Genomic DNA, 20255 nt, shown 5'->3' with positions numbered 1-20255 from the left:
AATGAGCAAAAATTGATGTAAAAAGATTAAAAAAGACGCAAAATGAGCGAAAATTGATGTAAAAATGACACAAAATGAGTGAAAATTGATGTAAAAATGACTAAAAAAGACACAAAATGACTTCAAATAGATGTTAAAATGACTAAAAAGACACAAAATGACCCACAAATACAACAAAAAGACACAAAATGACTGAAAAAACACTAATTTACTTTAAAAAAGACACAAAATGACCAAAAAATACACAGAATTACCAAAAAAAGACACAATTATTTTTAAAAAGACACAAAATGACCAAAAAAGACACAAAATGACAGAAAAAAAAATTAGTTAAAGAAACTAAATGACAAAATTATTTAAAAAAGACACATTATAAAAAAACACACAATTATTAAAAAAAGACACAAAAATATTTAAAAAAGACACAAAATAACCAAAAAAGACACAAAATTTCAAAAAAAGACAAAATTATTTAAAAAAGACACAAAATCATTAGAAAAGACACAAAATTACCAAAAAGACACAAAATTACCAAAAAAGACACAAAATTACCAAAAACAGTAATTAAAGGGACCTTCCACACACAACACGGTAAAGTGCCATTCATATAAAACTCACATTAAACTTTCATATCAAGGTGGGGGCCACAAAATATCGTCAAAATATCGACAAAATGAGCAAAAATAGATGTAAAAATGCCAAAAAAGACAAAATTACCTAAAATAGATGTAAACATGATAAAAACAGACACAAAATGAGCAAAAAATGAGCAAAAGATACACAAAATGACCAAAAATAGATGTAAAATATGACTAAAAAGACACAAAATGACCTAAAATAGATGTAAAAATGATCAAAAAATGCACAAAATTAATTAAAAAAGACACAAAATTACAAAAAAAACCCACACAATTATTAAAAAAAGGCAAAATTATTAAAAAAAGATACAAAATTATTAAAAAAAGACACAAAATGACCAAAAACAGTAATTAAAGGGACCTTCCACACACAACACAGTAAAGTGCCATTCATATAAAACTCACATTAAACTTTCATATCAAGGTGGGGGCCACAAAATATCATCACGAGGGCCACAATTGTCCCGCGGGCCGGCAGTTTGACAGCCTGTATAAAGTCACCTCCTCTGGCTTTAACAACAGCAGGACATATACGAGACATTTGTTCCTCAGGTTGTTTAAAGTTTGTTCCAGGATCTGATCCAAGCTTTCTACAGTTGATCATTGAGAGACTTTATGACTGATCCATCCAATTCAACACTGATTTTATTGCTTTTGTGTTGAACTGGAATCAATAAGTTGTGTGAATGATTTGTCAGTTTGTGGCTGCTATAATAACAGCTGACCACTAGATGTCATGCTAGGATCTCTGTCTGTTTTTGAAGCTTTCAATCTTTTTCCTATTCAATCAGGAAGAAACCTCAAAAGCTCCACAATCGTCTAGACGGATTTCAGAATAAAGGCCTCCTATAAGAAGTGAGGAGCATTTATGGGTACAAGTCAGGAACCGGCCTACCTTACAGATCTCAAGGCTGCTGAGTCCAAAAAAAATGGTTCCAAGCGAAATTTTAAGTTTTTGACCTTCTAATTTGTATCAAATGGCCAAATTGCCCATCTTGCTCAGTCATTGGACCATTTCCCCTTAGTTTTATTGTAAGTAGGCAATCAAAGATGAGGAAATTAAGTTTCTAATCTATAGTCTAGGGTCAGAGCAAGAATATAGTGGAGGCTCAGTGGCTTTTTTATGCATATATATATATATATATATATATATATATATATATATATATATATATATATGCAAAATACCAACTGGAACATTTAAAAGTGATATTGTTTGAATATTTACGTTGGCCTTAAAAAATGACACAAATAATGCTTAATTTCACCTTAAAAGTTGATATTTTGCATATATATATATATATGATTAAAAAAGACACAAAATGACCTCAAATAGATGTAAAACATTTTTAAAAAGACAGAAAAAATGTGTAGATTTATGAGATTTAAAGTGGTGAATCTGGGAGAAAAAAGTTGCTTTTTTTCCCACTTTTTTCTCGTAAATCTGCAGCTTTTTTCACATAGATTTGCCACTTTAAATCTCTCAGCCTCAGTTATATCTGATATTAGTCTCATCATTTATCCATCAGCTTTATATCAAACCCTGGAATTAAGACCAGAAGAAAATACTTTGTTTATGTTTGTTTATTCATTATATAAACAGTTTTTTCACACATCCCATCAGTGAAGTTTGTTAAATGATTTTTGTTCAGTGATTTCTTGTACAGATTCACTTCATCCACACAATCAATTAGTTTGATCAGAATTTCAGAGATATACAAGATAATAATGACTATTTCCTTATTGATTATGAACATGGTAATTATAGTTTTATAATACATCATAGAGCCTCATTTGTGCTTTGATTATAACAGCAACATTTGGTCTAACAAACAAATAAATGTAGATATAATACGACTTTTTTTTTTTTTTTTACACATTTTCTTTGAATATCTGGAGCTTTCTCTCTTCAGACCCATGCATAAAAGAAAAACAACAACATACAAATATTCAACAAACATTTGGAGAGAAATGTACATTTTCCTGCAGAGAAATATGAGTTGAGGTGAACAACAGTCATCGTGAGCAGTGAAAGCCTCCGTGGCTCAACAGACACAGGAAGGAAAGTCAAACATCTACAGAACAACTAATGAGCAGATGTCAAAGCCCCGCCCATAATGTTTGATTGACAGCTGATCTCTGCAGAGAAGAAATGCCACAACGATGAGCTCTCAGCAACAAACATGGAAAGAAATCAGTTTAAAGGTCCCTTATTGTAGAAAAACACCAGTTACAAGTCTTGTGATTATAAAGCAGGTGCAGTTGCAATAAAAATACTGTGAAAATATATTTTCTGACTGCTTCCTAAGAATCTGTCACTCAAAGAAGCTGCTCCTATAGGATACGGCAGTATACACATTATCGTGTCCGACTCTAAATCTGCAACCTGTAAGTGAACCAGTAATATATTTCATGTTTGAGTCAGAGGGAAGCATCATCAGGCTCTAACATGTAAAGTCTGACAACATCTTCCTCAGCGGTGGCCATCGTCTTTTTACATTCACCGGTGAGTTTAACCTGCAAACCGTTAACTGTGGTTAGCCTGGCCGGGTGTCACTCAAGACTGTCAGCCAATCAGAAGAAAGGGTCATGAATATTAATGAGACAGGCCCAACATGATCTGAGCTGCTGGAGCTGCAGAAGGAGGCTGAGAGAGCAGATGAACAACTGAACTCAGGTGGTTTTAGCACATAAAACTACAAATTTATCCTCTTATAGATATAAAAACTTCAAATAAAACACCACAAAGGTGAACAAAATGGGAGCTTTCAGAGTTAAAACACATTTTTACCTGCTGTCCCTTTGGTTATTTGAGTTTACAGAACTCAGCAGTGTCTCCGTAATGAAGCCAAAGTCCAGCATAGAGCGGCTGAGTGAACGTTGTCTGGACTCTGTGGAGGAGGGTCATGGTTTCAGAGACGCTGTAGAAGGACAGAATACCTGCTCTGTGATCCAGGTACACTCCCACTCTGGAGGACTGAGGACCTGAGACGGGAGTTTGGATATTGTTGTAGCGAAATGTATATTTGTTTTTGTGACATATTAATGACCAAGACTTGTCATTCTGTCCAAATAAAGAGTCATCCGACTCCCCTCTGCTGATGTTCTTGTATGAAGCTGCTACATCAACTCTAACCCCTCTCCACTCCACCTCCCAGTAACATCGTCCAGTCAGACTCTCTCTACTCAGGACCTGAATATATCTAGTGAATCTGTCTGGGTGACTTGGATAGGACTGATCATTACTCATGCATGTTGCTTTTCTGTTCCCCTCAGATAATAACAGCCATGTGCCTGCTGTGTTTGGATCCAGTGTGATCTCACATGAATATTTTAAGAACTCAGCTCTGGTCGTGGGCTCTGCTGGTGAATCTGACAGTAAAACATCCACTTCAGTCAGTGAGACGTCTGTCCATTTGTCTCTCAGGACGTCCTGCAGTATGTCTCTGACTCGTGACACGGCCGCTGTCACGTGGTCAAAGCGGCGGCGAGGACGGATCTGGATGCTGGATGTAGACGGGCTGAGTGCTGACAGTGAGGGGTAGCTGTGGAGAAACTGGTTGTGGTCCTCTGTGTTTGAGAGCTTCTTCAGTTCAGCGTCTTTCCTCTTCAGCTCTCTGATCTCCTGCTGCAGCTTCTCCTCCACCTCTTTGACTCCACTCACTTCAGTTTCCTGCTGGGATCTGACCTGCCGCTTCACCTCAGAGATTCTTTTCTGCATGAGACGGATCAGCTCAGTGAACATCTTCTCACTGTCCTCCACTGCTTTATCAGCAGAGAGATTGATGGCCTCCAGCTCCTGTTGAAGCAGCTTCACATCTTTCTCTCTGTCCTGGATTCTCTGCTGGATGTTGAGTCGACTCACCTCCAGCTCTTTCTGCCTCTCGCTCCTTTCTGCTGCAGCTGAGACCGTGTCGTGGCCTTTATGTTGGTCCACAGAGCAGAGATAACAGATAGACTGCCGATCGGTCCGGCAGAACATCTTCATCACCTCATCGTGCTGAGAGCAGATGTTCTCCTGCAGCTTCTCGGAGGGCTCCACCAGCTTGTGTTTCTTTAATGGAGGTGATTCATAATGAGGCTGGAGGTGTTGCTCACAGTACGAGGCCAGACACTGCAGACAGGACTTGAAGGCTTTCAGTTTTCTCCCAGTGCAGACATCACAGGCCACATCTCCAGGTCCAGCATAGCAGTGGTCAGCAGGAGCAGCTTGGAGTCCAGTCTTCTTCAGCTGCTCCACTAAATCTGCTAACATTGTGTTTTTCTCCAGCTTTGGCCTCGTTCTGAAGGCCTTCCTGCACTGAGGGCAGCTGTAGACCAGTTTCTGATCCTCTGCATCCCAGTGGCTGTTAATACACTTCATGCAGTAGTTGTGTCCACAGGAAAGACTCACTGGATCCTTCAGTAGATCCAGACAGATGGAACAAGAGAAAGTTTCCCGGTCCAGCTGAACTCCTTTCTGCGCCATTTCACCTCTCAGTCACAACGACTGTCTGAGTTTCACTTCCTCATGAGTGAAATCGGTTTGAACTCTGATCTGAACAAGGTGTGTGTGTGTGTGTGTGTGTGTGTGTGTGTGTGCAGTGAGTCAGCACCATGTTGGTAACACCCATTTTCTAACTAGTAGATGTGAAGGGGAGGGAACCAGGAAACAGCAGGACAGAGTGGAGCTGGCTGTTTGAGAGCAGGAGAAGAGGGAGGGGTTGCTGTAACAAATCATTAGAGGATGATGTCATTGTGTGTGATACCTATCCTGTGTGTTTCACTTTAAGGAAAGTGCTTTTCTGACCCAACAATATTATTTCAGACCAAATGTCATGCATGATTTCTTCAGGGGCAGACAGTGATAGGGAGAGAGAGATCAGGATGGAAAGGACTCAAAACATTGAGACATTTTTCATGACAAAGCAACAATCAAGAACTATTAAATACATTCTGTTTTATTACTTCATGTGTATTTCAATAGTCTTTATTGTTGATGAGTGGACGAGTGGTTGTTGTTTTTATAAGCTTATAGACAGTTGAATATCTATCTATCAAATAGGAAGGAATAGGCTAGTAGTCTATAGCTACAGGTGCTGGTCATATAATTAGAATATCATGAAAAAGTTGATTTATTTCAGTAATTCCATTCAAAAAGTGAAACTTGTATAATGTTTACATTTATTCCACACAGACTGATACATTCCACGTGTTTATTTCCTTTAATGTTTTGATTATAACTGACAACTAATGAAAATCCCAAATTCAGTATCTCAGAAAAGTAGAATATTACTTAAGAGAAATACAAAAAAAGGATTTTGAGAAATGTTGGCCAACTGAAAAGTATGAACATGAAGTCTGAGCATGTACAGCACTAATAATAACAATATTATTATTATTATTATCATTATTATTATTACAGCACTCAGTACTTAGTCGGGTCTCTTTAGCCTGTACCAACTTTTCCCAGGAACTTTGCATATTGCTGAGGTTGCAGGTCCATCATCTGCATTCAGCATTCTGCAGGTGGCTAAATATTAAAGTCATAATGGAGAACCCTAAGCAATTAAATAAAAACATGCTTCATGTCCCACCATCACCTTCCCACCAACTGGCTATTTGTTCTCTTTTGCTTTAAGATTTCATGAAGCCTCTAAATAATGTATCAATAATGATCAAGTCTAGTGCATGAAACATAAATGTCACTTTAACTGGCTTCCTCAGCTTGTCTGTTATATAAATACAGTTATTACTGTAAATAAAACGTGTTCAGTATATTTTCAGTAAATAGATGGACTCCAGAGGGTTAAAGTAGGAACGTTTTCTCTTCTCAGTGTGTGTTGCTTCTTCATATCATCCTAGTAAATTAGATGAACTTCCACATGGACGTCACATGGTGGCAGCAGAGCTCCACCAACACTTCCTCCTCACTGTTGGTTCTACCATAGATATCTATGGTTGAGCCCATAGGTATCTATGGTAGAAGCACTGCCTTTATATGCTACTTTTTACTGCTATTATTTATTAGGTGCTTTTTTGTTGTATTTGCATATTAAGCTTGTTTAATATTTGGTGATATAACGTCTTTTACACGGTATGTTTGTTTTATGTTCTGTATGTTTGTTTTATGTTCTGTATGTTTGTTTTATGTTCTATATGTTTGTTTTATGTTCTGTATGTTTGTTTTATGTTCTATATGTTTGTTTTATGTTCTGTTTGTTTGTTTTATGTTCTGTATGTTTGTTTTTTGTTCTGTATGTTTGTTTTATGTTCTGTATGTTTGTTTTATGTTCTGTATGTTTGTTTTATGTTCTGTATGTTTGTTTTATGTTCTGTATGTTTGTTTTATGTTCTGTGTGTTTGTTTTATGTTCTGTACGTTTGTTTTATGTTCTGTAAGTGGTTTGATGTCTATTTGGACGTTGGAGTCTGTAATAAAGTTTGATGATGATGATGATGATGATGATGATGATGACTTTTCATCTTCAGACTCTCCTGCTGTTCTCCAACACTAGAATAAATCTGCAGTCTTCCTCCTGACACCTCAGTACAGGGGTCTCAAACTGGCGGCCCGCGGGCCAATTGTGGCCCTCGTGACGATATTTTGTGGCCCCCACCTTGATATGAAAGTTTAATGTGAGTTTTATATGAATGGCACTTTACCCTGTTGTGTGTGGAAGGTCCCTTTAATTACTTTTTTTGGTAATTTTGTGTCTTTTTGGTAATTTTGTGTCTTTTTAAAATAATTGTGTGTCTTTTTTGGTCATTTTGTTTCTTTTTGAAGTAATTTAGGTTTTTTTCTCTCATTTTTTAGTAATTTTGTGTCTTTTTTTTGTCATTTTGCGTCTTTTTTAAGTAATTTAGTTTTTTTTTGGTCATTTTTTTGTCATTTTGTGTCCTTTTTTTAAATTTTGTGTCTTTTTTTGTCATTTTGTGTCTTTTTTAAGTAATTTATTTATTTTTCTGTAATTTTTAGTAATTTTGTGTCTTTTTTTTGTAATTTTGTGTCTTTTTTTGGTCATTTTGTTTCTTTTTTTATGTAATTTTGTGTCTTTTTTTGTGTAATTTTGTGTCTTTTTTTGGTCATTTTGTGTCTTTTTTAAGTAATTTAGGTTTTTTTCTGTCATTTTTTGTCTTTTTTTTTGTAATTTTGTGTTTCAGTGGCATGGCGGCAAAATATGGCGTTTTCCCATAAAACATGAGACTGGATAACTTGACCATACATTGTCCAATCGGCCTCAAACTTGTCATGCATGATGATGGCCCATCACTGAACAGTTCTAGATAACAATAATTCATAAAGTTCTGCCCCATTTGCCATGCCCCTTTCCCTATCTATTGAACCGTTTGTCCTAGATAGGGATGGATACAGAATTCGGTACTTTTATAGGTACCGACCGAAGTCCGTCGGTTCTACCGAGTACCGATTCATGTAAAATCAAACGGTACCATGTTTCGGTACCTTAACGGCGTTAACTTTAAACTGATCATTGATTTCAACCTGTTTTCATTTAACGTCTTTGATTAACAAGCGTGCCGACGATCGCACTATTTTTTATTTTTTTATTTACCTCCTGGTCTGGTCCTGTCTGCTCACCGCGGCCACTAGCTGCTGCCCTCTTCCACCGCGGCGCAGAGACGAACAGCCGGCTCTAGGCCTGCTAGCCGCCAGCTGCTATCTCTCCAATGTCTCTACCCGGGCTTGGCCTTCGTCTGCCTCCAGATTGGACCTTCCTTACTCCGTTTGCTCTCTCCATTCTTCTGTAGACCAGTCATTAACAGCTAGCAGCTAGCTGCTGCATCTCTGGTCCTCCGCTAATACTCCGCTCTTCAACTCAGGAATACTACCTGCCACTTTACTCCAAACTGCCTCGCTGAAATTAAATCCCTCAGACTCCTGCGTCATCCTCGATATGTGCACAGAGCAGCCCGACTCAACTTTGTTTATTCCAACCATGCCACGCCCACAATACTGTCTGACCGGTGCTGCGCCCACAGCTACGACGTCATCACAACAAATCACACGTGCACTTGCAACCTTTTTTTTTTTTTCTCCTCCGTGCACTTGCCACCTGAGAGCTCCTCTGCAACCTTCATGTTACAAAATGCACGTTCACTCAACAATAAAGCACTGCTCATCCTGGATTTTATATTGTTTTGATATATTTTTTAAAGTTTATATTTTGAGAAATAAATATGTTGAATTGAAAAAATTAGATTTTATTATGAAACAAATTAACATTTATTACCACATAAACAAACGCAAAAGTACCAAAAATTGGTACCGTTGAGTACCGGTACCGATTCCCAGGTACCGGGTATCGGTACCGTATCGGTTCGAATGTGAAAGGTACCCATCCCTAGTCCTAGAGACTTGTATGAGGTGTCAGTGAACTCAGCAGAGAGTCCTTTATTTCCTCGTCTCTTCGACAATCGGTGAACCTGGCGTGGCCGATCCCCTTCATCCTGCTTGCTTTAATTTTACATGATATTGTAATTCTTAATGATATTGTAACCATAATGGGAGAAAAGGTGAAAGTATAGTATAGACGTAGTATAAAGAGCAGTAAAGTGCGTGTAGGCAGGTCGGTGGATGGATACAAATAAACATAATTTTTGACCCAGCTTCACATAAACACAAGACTTTCAAACAGGAAAGCACTGTTTTTATCCCATATATAAACCTTCATAACCAACTGTAACAAATGCACGACTTCCAGGAAATTTGTTTCTGTCTCATGTAAAACCAAAAATTCAGCGTTGACTTATTTTAACTAACATACATAAGTTAAGTTACGTAGAGTAGTAAAGCAACATCATGTACAAACATAATTATTTCCACACAAACCATCTTTTCCGTCGTTTTGGCACCCTGACCCAAAGAAACAGAAATGATCATGAAATCTAAACAACTGTGTCATAATGTTAGAGAAGCACTATGTAGCATTATAAAGCCTGCAGCTGCTCCCCATTGAGCCTCCCTGGGACTTTAACCCCTTCATCTCCTCCTCATCCATTATCTTTCACTCTAAAAAGGAAAAACAATAGTAATAAAAGTGGAACAATTTGGCTCTTTGGGTTGCAACAAAATCCCAATAAAAATAATGAAAGTAACATCAACAATGTGGTGAATCTGAGGATTATTCTATAAAACTTCACTTCAAAAAGAAACATCTCATGACAAACGTCCATTAATTAGAAGGTTCTGTCAGTATTGATTGGTTAGAAGGAAATCCCCCTAACATCATTAGTTTTATAGAAGCTCTGTCTAATGTCTGTCATGTTTCTGGAGTAATCTCAGCTGGAGCTGGTTGGTTTTAGAGTTTTTAGAGAGAAAAGAAGCTCTAGAGTCCAGGAGGGGGAGGTGGAAAGATGTTTCCCATTGAAGAATGCAAGTAATTAACCCCTCTTCCTCTTCCTCTTCCTCACAACAACAACACTCCTGCAGCATGTGTTGGTGATTGATCTGGGCCTTGGTGTGTGTGTGTGTGTGTGTGTGTGTGTGTGTGTGTGTGTGTGTGTGTGTGTGTGTGTGTGTATCTAAGCTTGTTTCTGTGCACAACAACAAGGCGTTTGCCTGATTTCAATCCATTTTGTCCACACTGCAAAAACCAACTGACAAAAAATGAGAAATAAATAACTAGAAATAAGCAAATACATGCTGGAAACAAGTCAAATTATCTGCCAAATGTTTCTTTGTAAGAATTCTTTAAATAAGTAAAAATATTTAGAAACTGGAAAAACCAATGATGTCTTAAAATAAATCCAAATATTCTTATTTTGAGCAATTGTGGCTTGAAAATCCCGACTGTAGTAACATTAAAATAAGCAGAAATACTTGAAACTAGCACGTTTTTCTCTCATTTCAGTATCTGTGGGTAGATACTGGTGGTAGAAAATACTTTTGAAATATCATTTAAACTTCATGCAACTAAAACTCTCAACTGGAGCCAATATTTGAGGTAAAAACTCACCATATTCAACAGTTGAATAGATTGAAAAGCATGAAAAAGCTCACAATGTCAATCCTAAAAACAAGTCTTTTTGTCTATTTTTTTTTGGTAATTTTGTGTCTTTTTGTCTGTTTTTTTAGTCTTTTTGTTTCTTTTTTTGGTCATTTTGTGTTTTTGTGTCTTTTTTTTTACTCTTTTTGTTTCTTTTTTTGGTCATTTTGTGTTTTTGTGTCTTTTTTTTTAGTCATTTTGTTTATTTTTTTGGTCATTTTGTGTCTTTTTGTGTCTTTTTTTAGTCATTTTGTGTCTTTTTGTCTATTTTTTTAGTCTTTTTGTTTCTTTTTTTGGTCATTTTGTGTCTTTTTGTCTATTTTTTTAGTCTTTTTGTTTCTTTTTTTAGTCATTTTGTGTCTTTTTGTGTCTTTTTTTGGTCATTTTGTGTCTTTTTGTCTATTTTTTTAGTCTTTTTGTTTCTTTTTTTGGTCATTTTGCGTCTTTTTGTGTCTTTTTTTAGTCATTTTGTGTCTTTTTGGTCTTTTTGTCTATTTTTTTAGTCTTTTTGTTTATTTTTTTGGTCATTTTGTGTCTTTTTGTCTATTTTTTTAGTCTTTTTGTTTCTTTTTTTAGTCATTTTGTGTCTTTTTGTGTCTTTTTTTTGTCATTTTGTGTCATTTTGGTCTTTTTGTCTATTTTTTAGTCTTTTCGTTTCATTTTTTGGTCATTTTGTGTCTTTTTGTGTCTTTTTTTAGTCATTTTGTGTCTTTTTGGTCTTTTTGTCTATTTTTTTAGTCTTTTTGTTTCTTTCTTTGGTCATTTTGTGTCTTTTTTTAGTCATTTTGTGTCTTTTTTGGGTCATTTTGTGTCTTTTTGTGTCTTTTTTAGTCATTTTGTGTCTTTTTGGTCTTTTTGTCTATTTTTTTAGTCTTTTTGTGTCTTTTTTTAGTCAATTTGTGTCTTTTTGGTCTTTTTGTCTATTTTTTTTAGTCTTTTTGTTTCTTTTTTTAGTCATTTTGTGTCTTTTTTTTGTCATTTTGTGTCTTTTTTGGGTCATTTTGTGTCTTTTTGTGTCTTTTTTTAGTCATTTTGTGTCTTTTTGGTCTTTTTGTCTATTCTTTTTAGTCTTTTTGTTTCTTTCTTTGGTCTTTTTGTCTATTTTTTTTAGTCATTTTGTGTCTTTTTTAGTGCTTTAGTCAAGACATAAATCCCTGTGAAGAGATTATTCACTCATTTTAGTTACAAAAAGACACATGTTGTTAAAATAATCACATAAAGCTATGGTCAGTAGGTCAATTATACTCAGAACAAGATAATTAAGATACTATTGATAGATAGAAGGAGAAAATACTTGGTGAGCTTCATGTTTTTACAGTGTAATCATGTTTCTGTGTCCTGATTTCAGTCCATTTTGTATAAACATTAGTAGCCCAGTTCAAAAGAGTAACACCCGCCCACACACACACACACACACACACACACACACACACACACACACACCCTCATTCTCCCTCACCACAACAGAGTGCGACACCTCCTAATGGGGATGGATGGATTTCATTATGAAGCATCCAGAGAGAAAACACACAACGTGCTACAATAACAAACATGATGCAGCTCCTGCTCACACACACACACACACACACACACACACACACACACACACATTCTTGTACTTCTATCTTTGTGAGGACCCTCATTGTTTTAGTGTTTTTAGAGTTTTGTTTCTTTTTTTGGTCATTTTGTGTCTTTTTGTTTCTTTTTTTGGTCATTTTGTGTCTTTTTGTTTCTTTTTTTGGTCATTTTGTGTCTTTTTTGAGTCATTTTGTGTCTTTTTGGTCTTTTTGTTTCTTTTTTTTTGTCTTTTTGTTTCTTTTTTTGGTCATTTTGTGTCTTTTTGTCTATTTTTTTAGTCTTTTTGCTTCTTTTTTTGGTCATTTTGTGTCTTTTGTGTCTTTTTTTAGTCATTTTGTGTCTTTTTGTCTATTTTTTTTAGTCTTTTTGTTTGAAATCCCTGCTAAGGTTATAATAGTTTTGGATTTTTCATCAGTTTTAGTTTTAATATTGGTGTGAATTTTTGTTTTCAAATCCAGTTAGTTTTAATGAGTTTTTAGAGCGAGTTCGCTAGTTTTAGTTTAGTATTTATTTTTTTTAAATGCTTTAGTTTAGTTTTTATTAGTTGTAGCTCTTTTCTTTGCATTTCTACCATTAAAGCCGGTAAAGAGGATACGTGGTTTTGTAGTATTTGTAGTTTTTCTTCCACCTATTTTCAGTCTCTTGGCCAATGAAATGCATCAGAATACATGTGGGAGTGTCATGGCGCCTCCTCCTGTCATGACGCCTCCTCCTGTCATGGCGCCTCCTCCTGTCATGACGCCTCCTCCTGTCATGGCGCCTCCTCCTGTCATGGGGCCTCCTCCTGTCATGGGGCCTCCTCCTGTCATGACGCCTCCTCCTGTCATGGGGCCTCCTCCTCTCATGGCGCCTCCTCCTGTCATGGCGCCTCCTCCTGTCATGGCGCCTCCTCCTGTCATGACGCCTCCTCCTGTCATGGGGCCTCCTCCTCTCATGGCGCCTCCTCCTCTCATGGCGCCTCCTCCTGTCATGGCGTCTCCTCCTGTCATGGCGTCTCCTCCTGTCATGGCGCCTCCTCCTCTCATGGCGCCTCCTCCTCTCATGGCGCCTCCTCCTGTCATGGCGCCTCCTCCTGTCATGGCGCCTCCTGCTGTCATGGCGCCTCCTCCTGTCATGGCGCCTCCTCCTCTCATGGCGCCTCCTCCTGTCATGGCGCCTCCTCCTCTCATGGCGCCTCCTCCTGTCATGGCGCCTCCTCCTGTCATGGCGCCTCCTCCTCTCATGGCGCCTCCTCCTGTCATGGCGCCTCCTCCTCTCATGGCGCCTCCTCCTGTCAGGGCGCCTCCTCCTGTCATGGCGCCTCCTCATGTCATGGCGCCTCCTCCTGTCATGGCGCCTCCTCCTGGCATGGCATCTCCTCCTCTCATGGCGCCTCCTCCTGTCATGGCGCCTCCTCATGTCATGGCGCCTCCTCCTGTCATGGCATCTCCTCCTCTCATGGCGCCTCCTCCTGTCATGGCGCCTCCTCATGTCATGGCGCCTCCTCCTGTCATGGCGCCTCCTGCTGTCATGGCGCCTCCTCCTGTCATGGCGCCTCCTGCTGTCATGGCGCCTCCTCCTGTCATGGCGCCTCCTCCTGTCATGGCGCCTCCTCCTCTCATGGCGCCTCCTCCTGTCATGGCGCCTCCTCCTGTCATGGCGCCTCCTCCTCTCATGGCGCCTCCTCCTGTCATGGCGCCTCCTCCTCTCATGGCGCCTCCTCCTGTCAGGGCGCCTCCTCCTGTCATGGCGCCTCCTCATGTCATGGCGCCTCCTCCTGTCATGGCGCCTCCTCATGTCATGGCGCCTCCTCCTGTCATGGCGCCTCCTCCTGGCATGGCATCTCCTCCTCTCATGGCGCCTCCTCCTGTCATGGCGCCTCCTCCTGTCATGGCGCCTCCTCCTGGCATGGCATCTCCTCCTCTCATGGCGCCTCCTCCTGTCATGGCGCCTCCTCATGTCATGGCGCCTCCTCCTGTCATGGCATCTCCTCCTCTCATGGCGCCTCCTCCTGTCATGGCGCCTCCTCCTGTCATGGCGCCTCCTCCTGTCATGGCGCCTCCTCATGTCATGGCGCCTCCTCCTGTCATGGCATCTCCTCCTCTCATGGCGCCTCCTCCTCTCATGGCGCCTCCTCCTCTAATGGCGCCTCCTCCTGTCGTGGCGCCTCCTCCTGTCGTGGCGCCTCCTCCTGTCATGGCGCCTCCTCCTCTCATGGCGCCTCCTCCTCTCATGGCGCCTCCTCCTCTCATGGCGCCTCCTCCTGTCGTGGCGCCTCCTCCTGTCGTGGCGCCTCCTCCTGTCATGGCGCCTCCTGCTGGCATGGCGCCTCCTCCTGTCATGGCGCCTCCTCCTGTCATGGCGCCTCCTCCTCTCATGGCGCCTCCTCCTCTCATGGCGCCTCCTCCTCTCGTGGCGCCTCCTCCTGTCGTGGCGCCTCCTCCTGTCGTGGCGCCTCCTCCTGTCATGGCGCCTCCTGCTGGCATGGCGCCTCCTCCTGTCATGGCGCCTCCTCCTGTCGTGGCGCCTCCTCCTGTCATGGCACCTCCTCCTGTCATGACGCCTCCTCCTGTCATGGCGCCTCCTCCTGTCATGACGCCTCCTCCTGTCATGGCGCCTCCTCCTGTCATGACGCCTCCTCCTGTCATGGCGCCTCCTCCTCTCATGGCGCCTCCTCCTGTCATGGCACCTCCTCCTGTCATGACGCCTCCTCCTGTCATGGCGCCTCCTCCTCTCATGGCGCCTCCTCCTGTCATGGCACCTCCTCCTGTCATGACGCCTCCTCCTGTCATGGCGCCTCCTCCTGTCATGGCGCCTCCTCCTGTCGTGGCGCCTCCTCCTGTCATGGCGCCTCCTGCTGGCATGGCGCCTCCTCCTGTCATGGCGCCTCCTCCTGTCATGGCGCCTCCTCCTCTCATGGCGCCTCCTCCTCTCGTGGCGCCTCCTCCTGTCGTGGCGCCTCCTCCTGTCGTGGCGCCTCCTCCTGTCATGGCGGCTCCTCCTGTCATGGCACCTCCTCCTGTCATGACGCCTCCTCCTCTCATGGCGCCTCCTCCTGTCAGGGCGCCTCCTCCTGTCATGGCGCCTCCTCATGTCATGGCGCCTCCTCCTGTCATGGCGCCTCCTCCTGGCATGGCATCTCCTCCTCTCATGGCGCCTCCTCCTGTCATGGCGCCTCCTCATGTCATGGCGCCTCCTCCTGTCATGGCATCTCCTCCTCTCATGGCGCCTCCTCCTGTCATGGCGCCTCCTCATGTCATGGCGCCTCCTCCTGTCATGGCGCCTCCTGCTGTCATGGCGCCTCCTCCTGTCATGGCGCCTCCTGCTGTCATGGCGCCTCCTCCTGTCATGGCGCCTCCTCCTGTCATGGCGCCTCCTCCTCTCATGGCGCCTCCTCCTGTCATGGCGCCTCCTCCTGTCATGGCGCCTCCTCCTCTCATGGCGCCTCCTCCTGTCATGGCGCCTCCTCCTCTCATGGCGCCTCCTCCTGTCAGGGCGCCTCCTCCTGTCATGGCGCCTCCTCATGTCATGGCGCCTCCTCCTGTCATGGCGCCTCCTCATGTCATGGCGCCTCCTCCTGTCATGGCGCCTCCTCCTGGCATGGCATCTCCTCCTCTCATGGCGCCTCCTCCTGTCATGGCGCCTCCTCCTGTCATGGCGCCTCCTCCTGGCATGGCATCTCCTCCTGTCATGGCGCCTCCTCCTGTCATGGCGCCTCCTCATGTCATGGCGCCTCCTCCTGTCATGGCATCTCCTCCTCTCATGGCGCCTCCTCCTGTCATGGCGCCTCCTCCTGTCATGGCGCCTCCTCCTGTCATGGCGCCTCCTCATGTCATGGCGCCTCCTCCTGTCATGGCATCTCCTCCTCTCATGGCGCCTCCTCCTCTCATGGCGCCTCCTCCTCTAATGGCGCCTCCTCCTGTCGTGGCGCCTCCTCCTGTCGTGGCGCCTCCTCCTGTCATGGCGCCTCCTCCTCTCATGGCGCCTCCTCCTCTCATGGCGCCTCCTCCTCTCATGGCGCCTCCTCCTGTCGTGGCGCCTCCTCCTGTCGTGGCGCCTCCTCCTGTCATGGCGCCTCCTGCTGGCATGGCGCCTCCTCCTGTCATGGCGCCTCCTCCTGTCATGGCGCCTCCTCCTCTCATGGCGCCTCCTCCTCTCATGGCGCCTCCTCCTCTCGTGGCGCCTCCTCCTGTCGTGGCGCCTCCTCCTGTCATGGCGCCTCCTGCTGGCATGGCGCCTCCTCCTGTCATGGCGCCTCCTCCTGTCGTGGCGCCTCCTCCTGTCGTGGCGCCTCCTCCTGTCATGGCGCCTCCTCCTGTCATGACGCCTCCTCCTGTCATGGCGCCTCCTCCTGTCATGACGCCTCCTCCTGTCATGGCGCCTCCTCCTGTCATGACGCCTCCTCCTGTCATGGCGCCTCCTCCTCTCATGGCGCCTCCTCCTGTCATGGCACCTCCTCCTGTCATGACGCCTCCTCCTGTCATGGCGCCTCCTCCTCTCATGGCGCCTCCTCCTGTCATGGCACCTCCTCCTGTCATGACGCCTCCTCCTGTCATGGCGCCTCCTCCTGTCATGGCGCCTCCTCCTGTCGTGGCGCCTCCTCCTGTCATGGCGCCTCCTGCTGGCATGGCGCCTCCTCCTGTCATGGCGCCTCCTCCTCTCATGGCGCCTCCTCCTCTCGTGGCGCCTCCTCCTGTCGTGGCGCCTCCTCCTGTCGTGGCGCCTCCTCCTGTCATGGCGCCTCCTGCTGGCATGGCGCCTCCTCCTGTCATGGCGCCTCCTCCTGTCGTGGCGCCTCCTCCTGTCGTGGCGCCTCCTCCTGTCATGGCGCCTCCTCCTGTCATGACGCCTCCTCCTGTCATGGCGCCTCCTCCTGTCATGACGCCTCCTCCTGTCATGGCGCCTCCTCCTGTCATGACGCCTCCTCCTGTCATGGCGCCTCCTCCTCTCATGGCGCCTCCTCCTGTCATGGCACCTCCTCCTGTCATGACGCCTCCTCCTGTCATGGCGCCTCCTCCTCTCATGGCGCCTCCTCCTGTCATGGCACCTCCTCCTGTCATGGCGCCTCCTCCTGTCACGGCGCCTCCTGCTGTCATGGCGCCTCCTCCTGTCATGACGCCTCCTCCTGTCATGACGCCTCCTCCTGTCATGGCGCCTCCTCCTGTCATGGCGCCTCCTCCTGTCATGGCGGCTCCTCCTGTCATGGCACCTCCTCCTGTCATGACGCCTCCTCCTGTCATGGCGCCTCCTCCTGTCATGACGCCTCCTCCTGTCATGGCGCCTCCTCCTCTCATGGCGCCTCCTCCTGTCATGGCACCTCCTCCTGTCATGACGCCTCCTCCTGTCATGGCGCCTCCTCCTCTCATGGCGCCTCCTCCTGTCATGGCACCTCCTCCTGTCATGGCGCCTCCTCCTGTCACGGCGCCTCCTGCTGTCATGGCGCCTCCTCCTGTCATGACGCCTCCTCCTGTCATGGCGCCTCCTCCTCTCATGGCGCCTCCTCCTGTCATGGCACCTCCTCCTGTCATGACGCCTCCTCCTGTCATGGCGCCTCCTCCTGTCATGGCGCCTCCTCCTGTCATGGCGGCTCCTCCTGTCATGGCACCTCCTCCTGTCATGACGCCTCCTCCTGTCATGGCGCCTCCTCCTGTCATGGCGCCTCCTCCTGTCATGGCGGCTCCTCCTGTCATGGCGCCTCCTCCTCTCATGGCGCCTCCTCCTGTCATGGCGCCTCCTCCTGTCATGGCGCCTCCTCCTGTCATGGCCCCGGGGCCGGCGTGATGCGTTTGGGGCCATTAAAGCGTTTCTGTGTGTCCCACTGAGAACATGAAGAGGTTCTCCAGAGGAACATGTGGAGGAACATGTGGAGGAACATGTGGAGGAACATGTGGAGGAACATGTGGAGGAACATGTGGAGGAACATGTGGAGGAACATGTGGAGGAACATGTGGAGGGGAACATGTGGAGGAACATGTGGAGGAACATGTGGAGGGGAACATGTGGAGGAACATGTGGAGGAACATGTGGAGGGGAACATGTGGAGGAACATGTGGAGGAACATGTGGAGGGGAACATGTGGAGGAACATGTGGAGGGAACCGAGGCCAAACCACAACAAACACAGAGGAAAGTTACACACAAACACTAACACAATGTTGGTTCTGTGCTTGTTTGGTGTAAATGACACATGATGGAAATCTGAGTGATGTCCTTTTTTTTTTTTGCTGCCCGGCCCGCGGGCCAATTGTGGCCCTCGTGACGATATTTTGTGGCCCCCACCCTGATATGAAAGTTTAATGTGAGTTTATATATAGAAAATAATTGTGTGTCTTTTTTTGGTCATTTTGTGTCTTTTTTGGTCATTTTGTGTCATTTTTTAGTAATTTTGTGCCTTTTTTTTTTGTAATTTTGTGTCATTTTTTTGTATTTTTGTGTTTATTTTTTTTTGTAATTTTGTGTCATTTTTTTGTATTTTTGTGTTTATTTTTTTTTGTAATTTTGTGTCTTTTTTGTGTGTAATTTTGTGTCTTTTTTGTGTGTAATTTTGTGTCTTTTTTTGGTCATTTTGTGTCTTTTTATAGTCATTTTGTGTCTTTTTTTAAAGTAATTTAGTTTTTTTTCTGTAATTTTTTAGTAATTTTGTGTTTTTTTTTCTTGTTGTAAAAATTATGGAAATCTGAGTGATGTCCTTTTTTTTTTTTGCTGCCCGGCCCGCGGGCCAATTGTGGCCCTCGTGATGATATTTTGTGGCCCCCACCTTGATATGAAAGTTTAATGTGAGTTTATATATAGAAAATAATTGTGTGTCTTTTTTTGGTCATTTTGTGTCTTTTTTGGTCATTTTGTGTCATTTTTTAGTAATTTTGTGCCTTTTTTTTTTGTAATTTTGTGTCATTTTTTTGTATTTTTGTGTTTATTTTTTTTTGTAATTTTGTGTCATTTTTTTGTATTTTTGTGTTTATTTTTTTTTGTAATTTTGTGTCTTTTTTGTGTGTAATTTTGTGTCTTTTTTGTGTGTAATTTTGTGTCTTTTTTTTGGTCATTTTGTGTCTTTTTATAGTCATTTTGTGTCTTTTTTTAAAGTAATTTAGTTTTTTTTCTGTAATTTTTTAGTAATTTTGTGTTTTTTTTTCTTGTTGTAAAAATTATGGAAATCTGAGTGATGTCCTTTTTTTTTTTTGCTGCCCGGCCCGCGGGCCAATTGTGGCCCTCGTGATGATATTTTGTGGCCCCCACCTTGATATGAAAGTTTAATGTGAGTTTTATATGAATGGCACTTTACTGTGTTGTGTGTGGAAGGTCCCTTTAATTACTGTTTTTGGTAATTTTGTGTCTTTTTTAAAATAATTTTGTGTCTTTTTTGGTAATTCTGTCTTTTTTTTTTGGTCATTTTGTTTCTTTTTGAAGTAATTTCGGATTTTTTCTGTCATTTTGTGTCTTTTTTTTTTAGTAATTGTGTGTCTTTTTTGGTCATTTTGTGTCATTTTTTGTATTTTTGTGTTTATTTTTTTTGTAATTTTGTGTCTTTTTTGTGTGTAATTTTGTGCCTTTTTTGGTCATTTTGTGTCTTCTTTTTTGTCATTTTGTGTCTTTTTTGTGTGTAATTTTGTGTCTTTTTTTGGTCATTTTGTGTCTTTTCATAGTCATTTTGTGTCTTTTTTAAAGTAATTTAGTTTTTTTTTCTGTAATTTTTTAGTAATTTTGTGTCTTTTTTTTTGTTGTAAAAATTATGGAAATCTGAGTGATGTCCTTTTTTTTTTTTGCTGCCCGGCCCGCGGGCCAATTGTGGCCCTCGGGACGATATTTTGTGGCCCCCACCTTGATATGAAAGTTTAATGTGAGTTTTATATGAATGGCACTTTACTGTGTTGTGTGTGGAAGGTCCCTTTAATTACTGTTTTTGGTCATTTTGTGTCTTTTTAAAATATTTTTTTTGTCTTTTTTTAATAATTCTGTGTCTTTTTTTTGGTAATTTTGTGTCTTTTTTTAAGTAATTTTGTGTTTTTTCAGTCATTCTGTGTCTTTTTTGTATTTTTGTATTTTTTTGGTCATTTTATCTTTTTTTTAGTTATTTTT

The 20255-nt window shown here is 43.0% G+C and overlaps 1 protein-coding gene across 1 annotated transcript; it reads right to left on the bottom strand.

Moving 5' to 3' along the window:
• Nucleotides 1-2118: 2118 nt before the first annotated feature.
• LOC131959809 (tripartite motif-containing protein 16-like) lies at nucleotides 2119-5136 on the bottom strand. Its single transcript, XM_059325028.1, has one exon. The coding sequence runs from the start codon at nucleotides 5104-5106 to the stop codon at nucleotides 3445-3447; it is 1662 nt and encodes a 553-aa protein (XP_059181011.1). The 5' UTR covers nucleotides 5107-5136; the 3' UTR covers nucleotides 2119-3444.
• Between the last annotated feature and the right edge of the window lie 15119 nt (nucleotides 5137-20255).

This window comes from Centropristis striata, chromosome 21, assembly GCF_030273125.1.
Source record: "Centropristis striata isolate RG_2023a ecotype Rhode Island chromosome 21, C.striata_1.0, whole genome shotgun sequence".
Classification (NCBI taxonomy): domain Eukaryota; kingdom Metazoa; phylum Chordata; class Actinopteri; order Perciformes; family Serranidae; genus Centropristis; species Centropristis striata.
The sequence above is the reverse complement of the archived record's forward strand: the minus strand, read 5'-3'. Positions and strand labels throughout refer to the sequence as shown.